Source organism: Ovis canadensis, chromosome 7 (assembly GCF_042477335.2).
Source record: "Ovis canadensis isolate MfBH-ARS-UI-01 breed Bighorn chromosome 7, ARS-UI_OviCan_v2, whole genome shotgun sequence".
Classification (NCBI taxonomy): Eukaryota; Metazoa; Chordata; class Mammalia; order Artiodactyla; family Bovidae; genus Ovis; species Ovis canadensis.
In genome coordinates, this window is record NC_091251.1 from 26,038,708 (window position 1) to 26,051,799 (window position 13,092).

General features: G+C 51.0%; 1 protein-coding gene across 1 annotated transcript in view; it reads left to right on the plus strand.

The window, feature by feature from the left end:
• The window catches only part of SMAD6 (SMAD family member 6), a 77,914-nt gene that overhangs the window by 3,027 nt on the left and 61,795 nt on the right, over nucleotides 1–13,092 (plus strand). Inside the window, exons 2-3 of the mRNA XM_069597646.1 lie at nucleotides 7,239–7,295; nucleotides 11,033–11,110. Coding sequence (XP_069453747.1) covers nucleotides 7,239–7,295; nucleotides 11,033–11,110 — 135 coding nt within the window. The remainder of the gene's footprint in view (nucleotides 1–7,238; nucleotides 7,296–11,032; nucleotides 11,111–13,092) is intronic.

The window sequence follows — 13,092 nt, forward strand, 5'->3', positions numbered from 1 at the left end:
TCAAAAGCGTCCTGGAGGTGTGTAGCTGGGGAAGGAAGCAGGCTATTTTAGTACCTTTGAGAACCGTTCCCCTTCTTTGTTCTGTTCCTGGGATTTTCTGTACACGTGATCTACCCAGTCCTGCTTACCTGAGCAGGCTCTGTATGCTGGAGCAGAGGTGAGGACAGATGGAGACTCCTGCATCCTCACCCCCTTCCCCTTGCACTACAGGGATCACACATTTTAGCCTGTAGCATCGACTGGGTGTATGCATCTTAGGTGGCATGGCGGGGGGTTCGGGGTAAGGGGGGGAAGAGGGGTGTTCTGCAGGGGTGTTGGGTCTGGGCAGGCCCTGAGTTCTTCCAGTCTGGCCCTTCTTGGGAGAGACAACACCCAGCCTGGGGGCGTTTAAGAGGGTCAGATCACACAGGTCTTCTGACTCCCAGTGTGGAAGGGAAGGGCGGGGCTAGAAGCATGGATGTGTCCCAGGTGTCTTGTTTATGTCTGGGGTGGTGGCTGGAGGGGAAGGACGGTGCTTCAGCGGTGGTTCCTGAAGAGAGAGCGCTGAAGGGGGCTGGGGAGAGGCAGCGTTGATCTGACTGCCTGCTCCTCATATGGTCATTCCAGGCCAGATTCTCAGGGGCTTGGTCAGTCCCTTATCTGTGGCCCACTGCGGGCCTTTTGTGTTTCTTGTTCCTCTCTGACAGCTTCCCCTGGAAGTGGATTTTCCCACTTTTCTTCTCTGACTCCTCCCTGCCTCTGAGGAGTAGGACCTAACTGTGGTTGCTCTGTTCCTGGTCCCTTTTTTTTTCAGTGGGAGAGAATTTGTGGGGTTCCCTCTGCTCTTTCAGAAGGCCCCGCTGGCCATTTTCTTTCTCACCACATCAGTCTGCTAGGGGATATTTGTTGAGCACTTACCCTGTGCCAGGGACCACGCTGGGTGATGTAGTGGGGAGAGTGGAAATATGAGTAGGATCCATGCCCTCAAGAAACAGAATCTTTGGGTAGGGGTCAGAGGAGAGATGGGACAGAGATGGGGGAAGTAGGGACAGGCCGGGCGTCTGGGGTGTGCATGTAACAGGAGCACCTCCAGCAGCCTTGCAGGCTGGGTGGTAAAGGGACATGAGTGTTGAAGGGGAGGAGGAGGGGCCCTGCTGAGAGTCAAGGTGCCAGGCAAGTTCAGGTGCGTGGGTGGGAAGAGATGGGATGAAGAGATTGGAAACAGGCAGGACCCACCCTGCCCGTACTTTTTGGATAAGTCTTGGTTTGAATTTGGTGAACTTGAGCAGTTTTAAGTTAAAGGGCAAACTGCAGTGGACTGGTTCTGACCCACAGACCTGGCCCTAGGCTCTGTCCTGCCAGTATGACAACTTGACCTTGGAGGGGGAGTAATCTCCCCTCTCTGTCTCCCTATGGGTCAGTGGGATTGGCTCTAGAAAATTCTCGACATCAAGTTCCAGACTCAGCATTGGCACTTGATTCCTCTCCTTGTCCCAGAAGGAGGCGCTGTTGCAGGGGCTGTGCCTGCTCTCCAGCTTCTTCACTAGCTCAGCGCTGCACCCGGCCCCCCCCCCCCCCATTCAAGCCACGCCAGGGGGATTTGGGAGGACTGGTGGTCTGGGACGAGTGTCCTATAGGCACCAGATTGACCCTTTTGCTTCATCCTCTGCCTGATGGCTTAAGCCACCAGGACTGAGAACTGGGGGTCTGGCGGGCGGGAGGTGCTGCCCACCCCACCTCCGCCTCCTGGCCGCCAGCCTGACTCCCTGAGCTGGGCGGGTGCATAGCTGGAGCTCAGCCGTGCGCGTCCTGATAAGGAGACTGCTCCTTCCAGGCCCCTGGGGGAGAGGGCTGGGGCACCGGGGCCAGCAGACACACAGAGTAGGCTGGAATACTCAGCAGGCCAACTGAGGGACACCCACTTGCACCCCAGTGCCCCCTAGGAGGGATCCCTAGTGACAGGCGGCCCCACTCTGGGCAGTGTGACTCCCTGCTGCTCAGAGCAAGCGCTGCTCCATCCTTCTGCTTGCTTTGGGGCATTGGGGCCAGTTTTCTTTAGGCCTCTTTTCTCATCTGTAAAGCAAGGGGGCGAACAGCATCCTTAAAGTCCGATGGGTGGATTCCAGGTTACACAGGCCTGCCCTCTCCCTCATGCTTGTCTCAGAAAGTGGGGTCCCCCATACCTAGCTCTGCCCTGGGCTTCCTCCTCCCGTGGGACTCAAGCCCTGGCTTTCCCTCCTTCTGGTGTATCTTTCTGTCCCAGGAAAAGCCAGTTAGCTGAGCTTGGTGCCTATGTGGACGGAAATGTGGAGAAATACTTTAATCACAGTTCTAACCTGTGTTTATAGAGCTCCTTTCTCCCGAAAGTATCCATTAACTTTGGAATAAATCTCCTGCTCTTTGCTTCACCACTTTTTTTTTTCTGTAATTATATTCAGTAAATTACTATTATCCAAATTGCGCCAGGGAAAGAGACAGAGCTAGGGAGAGAACTTCTGAACGACTGGAGGAGGCCGCCTAGGAAAACATAGGGTTCCCAGGCCAGGACTATAGGAATTAGAATGGGCTAGAAAGTTTTCCTTTTATTTGACCTGGCATTATCCCTTTGAAATGAGATCAATTTCAAGTTGGGCTTCCAAGCCCCCGCCCCGCCCCTCTGGCGGCCCCTCGGCCTGCCCGCCCTGCTCCTCCGAGCTCCTCCTTGGAGGTGAGGAAGGGGTGATAATGTGCAGTTTGCCTCTTGCTGGCGCCAGCCGGCTGCGCTGTTTATCTGGCTGCCGGGGGAATCTGGGCAATTAGGCTCCGCCGGCCTTAAAGCGCCAAGAGCTTCTTTTCGGCTTCTCCCACCCCAGGGCTTGGGGTTGATCCCTCAGGTTCTGGGGGTGGAGGGGACAGGCACCCGGGAGGCCACTCCTCCGGAGGGTGAAAACTGGGAGGCCCAGGAAGGCACGTGAACCTTTCCTAAGAAGATGCTAGGCTGCACAGATGGGGTGGAAGGTAATGTCTCCAGTTGAAACCTTACCAGGCAGTGGGAGAGGCTGTGAACTCTTCTGGCTTTGCAGTTAGGGTCTAGATCCCAAAGGCTCAGTACCCCCTGGGGGCTAACCAGAGGCTTGTCTGGGCTGAGCTGAGCTGACCTGAACTGGGCTGAGTGTTAGCCTTCTGATACCCTCGGCCCCTGGCTGACTGCTCTCACTTCTGAAGGAAGTTGGAGGCGATTCCTGAAGTTAATGTCTGAAGCTGGCTGTCTGCAGAGGCTGGAGTTTCTGATCTCTTTCTCTCTCTCCCCTCCCCAACTTCCTCCCTCCCTCCCTTCCTCCTGCCCATGATCGTTTCTTTCCAAGGGGCCTGTAGAGCCTTAAGAGCGCTCCCCTTGAAGTTTAGAGCACAAAAGTTATTATCCGGAAATCACAAGATTTCTAAGTACTAAGGTAGCTTCTAAGAGGGGAGTGCTGACAGAGGGCCTGGAGGCACCTTACACTGTCTCTTCAGACCTTCTGTCCCACCTGAGTTCTTGACCTGGGGCTCCCTCTTCCCAAATCCGTGCGGGGAGGGTTGATGTGTTGGAGGTGCCAGTGAGAGGTTTGGGTATAGCAGCATTTATTTCCTAAGAACCAAAAAGTGGAAACAACCGAATGTCCATTAGCTCATAGATGGATAAACAAATTGTGGTATAGCCATCCAGTGGAATAGTATTCAGCCATAAATAAGAATGAAGTATGAGAGGACAGCATGGTTGAGCCTGGAAACCAGTATGTTAAATGAAGGAAGCCAGATACGAAAGTCCTCATGTTATAGGAAGCCTTTCGTGTGAAATATCCAGAGTAGGCAAACCCATGAGAATAAAAAGTAGATTTGTGGTTGCCTGAGGTTTAGGGATTGGGAGGAATGAATGACTGCGAATGGGGCAGGGTTCCTTTTGGGGTGATGAAAATGTCCTGTAATTAGGGGGTGGTGTTGGTCTCACAAATCTGAATGTACTAAGAACCACTGGATTGTATACTTTAAAAGAGTGGATTTTAGGGTATGTGAATGATAACTTTTTTTTTTTTTTAATGTATCTTGGTATTAGTCCTGAACTGGCCTCCCCCTTTGCTTAGTTGAAGTAGAATAACCTCGGCCTTCCTGTGTGGCTTTGGATGGGCCCTTTACCTGCCTCTACCCAACTTACCCCATCAGTTAAAAGAAGTTGAGTTGGGGGGAACCTCTGATATTCTAAATTCCGGTGTCTTGGGGATGGAGTCTCTTTTTTACTTGCCTAGGATGGAAGTTTGGAGAAGGCAATGGCACCCTACTCCAGCACTCTTGCCTGGAAAATCCCATGGACGAAGGAACCTGGTGGGCTGCAGTCCATGGGGTCGCTAAGAGTCGGGCATGACTGAGCGACTTCACTTTCCCTTTTCACTTTAATGCATTGGAGAAGGCAGTGGCAACCCACTCCAGTGCTCCTGCCTGGAGAATCCTATGGACGGAGGAGCCTGGTGGGCTGCCATCTGTGGGGTCGCACAGAGTCGGACACGACTGAGGCGACTTGGCAGGATGGAAGTTAGTGGTGTGCTCCCAGTCTCTGTGCAGATGGTTTTGCTAGAATGGAGGAGGATGGGGGTGCTGGTGAAGTCCCTCCTAAAAGCTTTGCAGTTCCCAGGTCTGCGGAGTTGCTTTTTGCCTCACTCATGTGTTAGATGCCCCCAGCTCAGGTGTGTCTGTGGGTGGTGAGTATTGTAACTCAAGGCCTAAGTGGCTTCCATGAGGGGGATCTTCTTGAGCCCCTCTTCCCCTTTCCAGGTCCCAGGTTACAGCCACTGGAAGAGATGCTGGGGTTGATTACAGTGGCTTGACTCCAGCCCACACAGCCCATCGCTGCCAGATTTCACTCTTGGGGACAGATCTGAGGGCAGATGTCCAGACTTCCTGCCCACGTGTAGCCTGGGCCTCAGCCAATCAGATGTTTGCAAGAGGAACCCTGACGCAGGAGTCGGAGGCCTTCTGATAAGCTGGTGGGGGCTAGTGGGAAGAGCTTGAGGCTGGGGGTCAGGAAGCCTGGCCTCTGGTTCTGCCTCTGCACCAGCTCCCTGTCAGACTCTGAGGGGCTCACTTCTCCTATTCAGGCCTCAGCCTTCTCCTCTGTACAATGGAGCACTGGCTTCAATTCTCTTTCCCCATGGGTCTCTAGCCCTTCCTGTGTTTTGCCTCTTGTTCTGAGAGTCTAGTCCTCACTTGAGTCTGGTCAGGGTTGGTGGATAAAGGGGCTCCTACTGAAGGAAGCAGTTCCCCTCCTTGAGTCTTGCGTGAGGTCTCTCTTGGGTGACCCTTTTGGCCCTGTATGTCCTCTTTCTCCCTCCAGCTTTACCATTAACCTTATCACTGTTGTCTTTGTCCACGTTATACTGAATGCTTTCTGTGCATGGGATGTACCAGACCCAGCTGGGATGAAGGAGTGGAAGACTGAATGCTCCTTTTTTTTTTTTTTTTAATGTGGACCATCTTAAATCTTTTATGAATTTGTTACACTATTGTTTCTCTCTTATGTTTTGGTTTTTTGGCCACGAGGCACGTGGGATCTTAGCTACCCAACCAAGAATTGACCCTACGCCCCTCTGCATTGGAAGGTGAAGTCTTAACCACTGGACTGCCAAGGAAGTCCCAACAGGGTGCTTCTTGATTGCCTGTCTCATTGGGGTGTATAGTAGAGGCAGGCCTGGGCTCTGATCCCAGCTCCACCATGATTGGCTGGGGAGGCACTGGAAAAGTCAGTGTTCTCATCTGTGAAATGGGGATGATAATGGTCGTCTTCTTTATTTTTGAGAAAGGATGAAATGAAAGTAGGCACCCAATGAGCATGATTAACCACTCTGTACCTAAGGTCCAAAGGAATGAAATGCAGTGAATGAAATGGAAAGGCCCCAGCGCAGAGAGAGACACAGGGTAGGCATTCAGCAAATGTTTGCTTCGCTCCCAGTGGCTAATCCGTGATTCAGTTTCCTTCTCCCCAATCCAGTCCACAAAAGATTCCCTGTTTCTAGACTTTGTTGAAGTCATTTCTAGCTGGAAAAGCCGGGTTGGGGAAGAGGTGAAGCTGCCTGCTCCTACAACTAATTGTGCCTTATTATAATTGCGAAAAACACTTATTACCCCTTGTGTCATTCCTGATACCTGCCTAATAATAGTTATTACCGCTTTACTACCACTGAGAGTTTGTTTTAGTTTGCGATTTGATGGTGTTTAGTTTCATTTACAGAAAATGAAGGGTCATTTCATGCATGCAAATTGTTACTTAGTTTAGCAAATTGTTACTTCCCAGAAAGCAAGAGGCTAAGGAATTCTTCTGAAGACAAAGTATATGTTTTTAAGGACAAGTATTTTAGGCAAATGAAAGGAAACCCAAAGGAAAATGCCATAGACAATAAGGAATCACACAGGGTCTGAGGTGAGCAGCCACGGAGGTGGCGTCCTGCCCCTTCTCTTTACGGAGGGGGAGACTGAGGCCGAGAACCAGTGGTGACTGGGGTATGGTCTCCCATCTGGGGAGCTGGGTTTGGCTTTTTCGGTCCTAACCAGTCATGCCCGTCTCGCCCTGAAGGGCCTTTGCTCTAGGGTAGCTTGTTTGTAAGTGAGCTGCTGTGTCTCTGTGGGCCTCTGCCCTCACTCAGTTTTGTTAGAGTTACCACACTTAGCAAAGAAAAACACAGAATGCCCAGTTAAATTTGAATTTCAGGTAAACAACATGTAATATTTTAGCATAAGTATGTCCCAGATATTGCAAGGGGCATACTTATACTCAAAGTGTATCCCATGTATATCCAAAATTCAAATGTAACTGAGCATCCTAGCTCTGACTTTGCCTGTACCCGTTTCTCTCATTATAATAATAATAGCTGCTGTTTGTCTAGATATTTTTCTGCAGTTCCAAGAATCGTCTTGAGCATTTTACATACTTTATTTGCTTTTGTCTTCCTGGCAAACCTAGGGAGTCTCTCTGATTATTTTCCCCATTTTAGAGCTGAGGAAACAGGCTCAAAGAGGTAAGGTAGCTTGCCAGCTGTCACACAGCTGAAGGAGATAGAGCGGGGATTGCGCCCAGGTTTGTGGCCTAAGACTGTGGCTTTCCCTATGCTGTTCCAGGGGATTTGGGCAGCAGAGGTGCTGATTTCCTGGGAGCTGGGTTTATTATTTGAGGAAATCAATCATCAAAAACACGTAGAACCCCTCTGTGTGAACTTTCTCATCCCAGCAGTGACACACTGACTCCTGTCTTCCAGAATCACCGCCACCCCCCTACTCTCGGCTGTCTCCTCGCGACGAGTACAAGCCACTGGGTAAGTGTGTCCTCCCTCTGACCCTTGGGGAGGTGTGTCCATCCCAGGCTCCCCCAGGGCCCCGCCTCAGTGCTGAAGAGCCCGAGAGAGAGCAAGGGGAGGAAGGGATCCCCAGCCTGGTTGCCTTTGAAATGGGGTGGGTGAAGTTTTACAAACACACTCCCAGTTGGGCCAGAGCCGACCCAGCCTCTGCAGTGGGCTATTTACATCTAGAAATTCCTCGCTCATCATTAACCTCTCTGTGACCTTTAAACATGAGCCTGTGGGAGATGAATGGGTTTTGACTTCAGCATCTCATTGGAGGTGGGTTAGGGTTTCTGTCTCTTTTCCTCTCCTTCCCTCCCAGCCTTAGGTGGTTCTCCTTTGATGTGTATTAATTAGCACCATGACAGATAGGCTGAGCATGAAGTCACTGTCGAAAGGAGCTGTATGGGTCATTCCCCACCCCCACCCCCACCTTTATTAAGCCAAGAAATTCACCTGGGCAGAAAGAACAGTTGAAAAGTTTAGAAAGCAAGTGTCTTGGTACACTCAAGCATGGAGGGTACCCCTCAGTGGTAATGTCATTGTTGGCAGGTCCCATTCAGAGGTAGGATGTGTTTTCTTCTAAGCCTTGGGGCTGAATGCTTAGCCCGTATGCTGGGGTAGATGCATATGGTTTTAAAAGTAGAGATGGCTTGTTTTCTGGGCCTCCCGGTTCCTCCAGTGGAGAATCCCTGTGTTGGGGTGAGTGAGTATGGCCTTAATAGCACCAGGAGAGTGACTTGGTGACCCAGGCAGCTCCCATGAGACCTGAGCTTTAAAAGTCAGATGGCGTGGCAGTGATGCTAACACATTCCACCAGTGACCACAAAAAGTGGGTTTTGTTTTGTTTTTGGTAAAGGCCTCTTCCCGGTAGTGTGTGTCAGCACCATCTGGGAGGTCACTCCTGAGTGTCATAAACTTGCAGGCATCCAGTCCAGTTTTCCTTCCAGGCCCCCCACTGCGGAGACAGCAGTGCCCACTGGTTCCCTCTGGGAGTTGGTCCTCCTCCGTCTGGGACGACAGAGGCTGTCCCAGGATGGGGTATGGGTCAGTGCCTTAATGGTGGCAACTTCCTCATTGCTTTTCCTGAAGTATGGTCATCTCGTGGATGGAGGAGCTTGATTTAGTTCTCTGAGGAACTGGAAAGGTCGTCTGGGGGTACCCTGTCACTTGAAGGCTGCCCAGCTGATAAGCAGTGGGGCTGAGGCAGAAACCCACAGTAGCCCCTGTTCAGCTCAGCGGCACCCCACCCTTCCTTCCCAGGCCTGTCTCAGCATTTTCTGAGTTAACATAATTGTACTAGTTGCTTAGAAGATCCCTAATTCAAAAGATGGGGGAAAAGAAAAACCAAAACCCTCAAATGTTCTTAGTAAATGTAGCACCTGAGTTTGAGTGTCGAGGATCATTGCCCTGAGGAATCGTGGGTCAGCTGGTGATAAAGCCACAAAATATCAGGACCCCGTCCAGCGAGGCAGAGTGACCATTTGAAGATGAACAAGTGTCCCTGTTATTTTACAAATGGGATCACTGAGATGGAGAAAGAGGAAGTGACGTTTGCTGGTGCTCAGGAGTCAGAAGACGACAGCCCACCGTTTGTTTTTGTTCGTGGCTCATGAGCCGAGAATGGTTTTTGCTTTTTAAAATGGTTAAAAAAAAATACAAAAAAACCCCCAAACAAACCCACCCAAAGCAGAAGACTCTTGTGGCGTCTGAAAGCCATGTGAAATTCACATTTCAGCATCCCTGACGGTGTTCTGCTGGAAGCCGGCTGTGCTGTCTGTGGCCGCTGCCACAGGACCACAGCAGAGGTGGAGGGTTTCAGTGGAGAGTTTCACAAAGCTGAAAATACTCTCTTTGGGCCCCTGGCAGGCAAAGCTGGTGACCCCTGATTTTACTAAGAGTGGAGGGTGGGACTCGAACCCTGGGCTCCAGCTTCCAAATGGGGTTCCTCCCTGGGACTTGAGCAGTGACCGAGGCGGGGAGTGTTCTTTTCCTACAACGGTCTTGGAGGGCCTCGCTAGAAGCCCCAGAAGCGAGGGGTTGGAGAGTGCATGGCAGGGACTTGTAGCTGCAAGGGATGGGAAACACCCATCACCCAACCCCTGGAAAGTTCACGAAGCTGGCTGTGTCGGCTCCACAGCACTTCATGAAGAAACAGGGTTCAGCCTGGGATGTTACTGCTTCAGACAAGAAGTGGCAACAAGACTTGGGGCTTGAACACTTTGGGAAGATTAGGTATGAAAAGCAAAATTCTTTTACGAGGTTCCTACTTAGGCATTGAGGTTATTGTCTTTTTTTAAAAGAGATTTTCCATCTGTCCCTATTTTCCTCCAAACCTGTTTGACCAGGAGATAACTTTCTCAGGCCCTGGTAAATAGTCTGAGTTATTTTTTGTATTATTTTCTTTTCCTTGCATTGTTAGTTTTTCATAAACAAAAAGTCAGTTCACTTCTAAGCTGCTGTGATCACATGAAACCAAAAAACAAAATAAAACCCAGAACACCCAGTCAGCATCTGGCAAGTGGGAAAAGAAAGAGGAAAAAAAAATAGAGAAAGGCCAAATTGGTTAATGTTTCATCTTCCCGCTCCCCAAGCCATGTGGTAAAAGGAAAAAAATTCCTACAGGATCGAATGGAATTCTAGCTCGCAAGGGCCTAGGCTAACGGTTTTTGTCTCAGGGTTTCCCCAGCTTGGAGTGGCTCTCCTGAGCCAGTGGACCAGCTGCGCCACACTAAGCTGGGTGGGAAGATGAAAGATGCTACAGGACTTCCAGGAAGAACATGTCTTCTGACTCCTGGACAGACCTGTCCCTTAACAGGGACAACACCCCGTTGCTGGTGGCAGAGGCACAGGCCCAGGGAAAACTTCCCAAGTCAGCCTGTCCCGAAAGGCACCGGCTTGTCCCACTAGCAGCTCAGTGTTCAGGAGAAAACTTGTGCAAAAGAATTTCCCATCTCCCCTCTAAGTTGCACTGCAGATAGAGGAAACAAATAGTGTGCGCCGTATGAGGTACTTAAAACTACTTAAACAACAAATGAATGCCTTGAAAAAAGGAAAAACCAGTCCAGACGTTGAAAGTTCCTTTGGGAGCAGGTTTGGATGTGAGAGAGTGGGGGAAGGGAGAGAGAAAACAGTTAGTCTGGGAGCAAACGCTTGAGCCCTTAATTAGAGGGGTGTAAGCGGGACAGAGTGAGGATGGCTGGTAACTTGTTAAAACAGAGTTTCCCCAGCTCCAGCGGGAGGAAGGAAGGAAGGAAGGAAGGAAGGAAGCAAGAAGGAACAGCTTCAAGAATTTTAATGGTTGTAATTAAGTGCAGCAGCTATGAATTGTTTAGGGGCTTAATTTAACCTTACCCAAGGAGGCTCCAAGTTACTACTTGCTTGGTCCCCTGAACTTGGGTTATTTCTGTGGTCAGAGCAATTGAAACTTTTTCAGGTGCCAGAGCTGCAGCAGTCAGCATTTTCCAGAAGAGTTCCAGGGTTGGCCGGCCTGGTCTCGTGCGATCGTGGGACGGGGAGTGGCAGCAGAAAGTTGTGAGGCACAGGCTGCCCTTTGCAAGCATCCGCATGCCCACATGTGCACGCGCATGCGCGCGCGCGCGCGCACACACACACACACACACACACACACACACACACTCGCATGCATGCTTGAAAAATAAGAGAGGAAACCCCGACAGCCAACTAAGTTCTCTTTCTCTTCCCTCCTGCAGATCTATCTGATTCCACATTGTCTTACACTGAAACAGAGGCCACCAACTCCCTCATCACAGCTCCGGGTGAATTCTCAGGTTGGCATTTCTTTTTCCCTTGCATGTTACTGTTGTGTTGAATTTACAGGAGGGGGTCCAGTGGCAGGGGCCTGATGGAGGTCTTGTTGTTGTCCCCCCGCCTTTTCTTTTCCCTGGGCCTCCTACCCCTCAAGGAGAAGACTATCAGTGTCTTCATCACTGGTGTTCTTGGGGTGAAGAACAGTCTGTATGAATGGGGCCTGCGGGTGAGAACCTGTCCAGTGTCCGGCAATCCATGCTTTAACTAGTTGTCTGTTGTGGAAATGATGAAAACACAGCCCAACTCTCCATCCTGATTTTGAAGGGATTAACTAGTTGTCTGTTGTGGAAATGATGAAAACGCAGCCCAACTCTCCATCCCGATTTTGAAGGGATCCTTTCCCCCTGCTGCCGAGAGGCAGCAAAATGGATGTGTTTGTTTTCATTGTCTTTGTAGGTTTCTCTTATCCCCGCCTCTAGGGAAGGACTGATGTGAAGGGTCAGAAGAGGGGGAAATGGAGTGGGTAGAACATTCATGAAGTCTGACCCGTGAGGAGTTTTCCAGAGGCTGTGGTTTCCATGTCTCTGGGCAGTGGATGCTGGGCTAGGAAGCAGAGAGAACTCTGATGAAGAGCCTCCTCCCACCCCCGGCATTTAGGTGTTGGCCATAGGGCCTTTCCCATTCTGGGAAAGACGTAGATCAAGCTTTCCTTGAGAAATGACAGGTTAGTGGTGAGCCAGGGGATTCCAGGGCCAGGAGGGACTCAGGTGTCAAGGTCTGTGGGGCCCTTTGGGAGCAGGGTGTGTAGGGGGCACTGTGAGGACAGCTGGGGCTCATGGCCTGGTTCTACTGCATTGACTGACAGCCTGTTGGGCTGGAGATGCTTCCAGAGCGGGCATGGCTGGATCTCTGCAAGAAGGCCTCTGTCTGCATCTGAACCATCCTCCCCTGACCCCACCCCCATGTCATAATGGCAGCAACAGTCATCGTAGCTGTTTATTGAGTGTTTACTTTGGGCCACATCCGGTACTCAGGCCCTTTTATGATCATCGACTCATAACAGTAGGAAGGTGACTTGCCCAGGTCACACAGGAGCAGAGCCATCTGCCACCACGCCTCTGTGCTCCTGACCACGGCTCTGTGCCCCACTTCTCCGTAAAGACTGGATGTACCTCCAATGAACGTATTTCACGGACTTCTGTCATTTCTTATGTACGCTCTCCTTGACTTAAGGGTGTCTTGATGTTGGCTGCTCAGGGCTACCTGCTCAGTGCCTATGTCCAGAGCCCTTCCCCGTCCATTCCGTGTTCTGTCACAGCCTCAGGAGAGCACAAGAGTATGTCTGTTTGGAAGACAGGGAAACTAGAAGCCAGAGCAGGCAGTGACTTGCCCACGGGCACGGTGGGGCTCATGACACAGCTGGTACTGCGGCCCGGGTCTTCTGGGCCCCACTTGCCTTCTGCTCTCTGGTGGCCCCTCTGACTGGGCCGCTTTGTTTTCACCCTGCGTTTTGACCCTACTGCTTAAAATGTCTTGCCCTGAAAAACCTAACTAGAGCAGCACAAGACGTTGTTGGTTTAATCCCTTCTTTTCCCTCTCTGCCTATGTGGAGGGAAGCCACATGTAAATATAAAGCAAGAGGCTTAAAAGTATTCCTGAATTCGTGATTCCATGTCTGTGCCAACAATCAGAGTGTATTTAATTTGGATGGATTGCACTGGCGTCGGTCGCACGGTCGGATGGATGGTTTTTCAGCATCCCTTCGCCTTGTTAATGGTGGAAACTGCTGTGTGTGGAGGTGCCTTACGGGTTCATGGCATGTTTGCAGACGTCGTCTCTCTTGATCGCTGTCATCCCAGAGCTGGCCTGGTGTGTGGCTCAGGCTGGAAGGGAGCAGAGCCCAGAGAACCTGCTGGAGGCCCCTCCTTTACTCGGTTCCCAGGAGGGAGCACCCTCTCGAGGCTGGGAGGTCTCTGGAGACCCTGAGGCCGTTAGGTCTGGC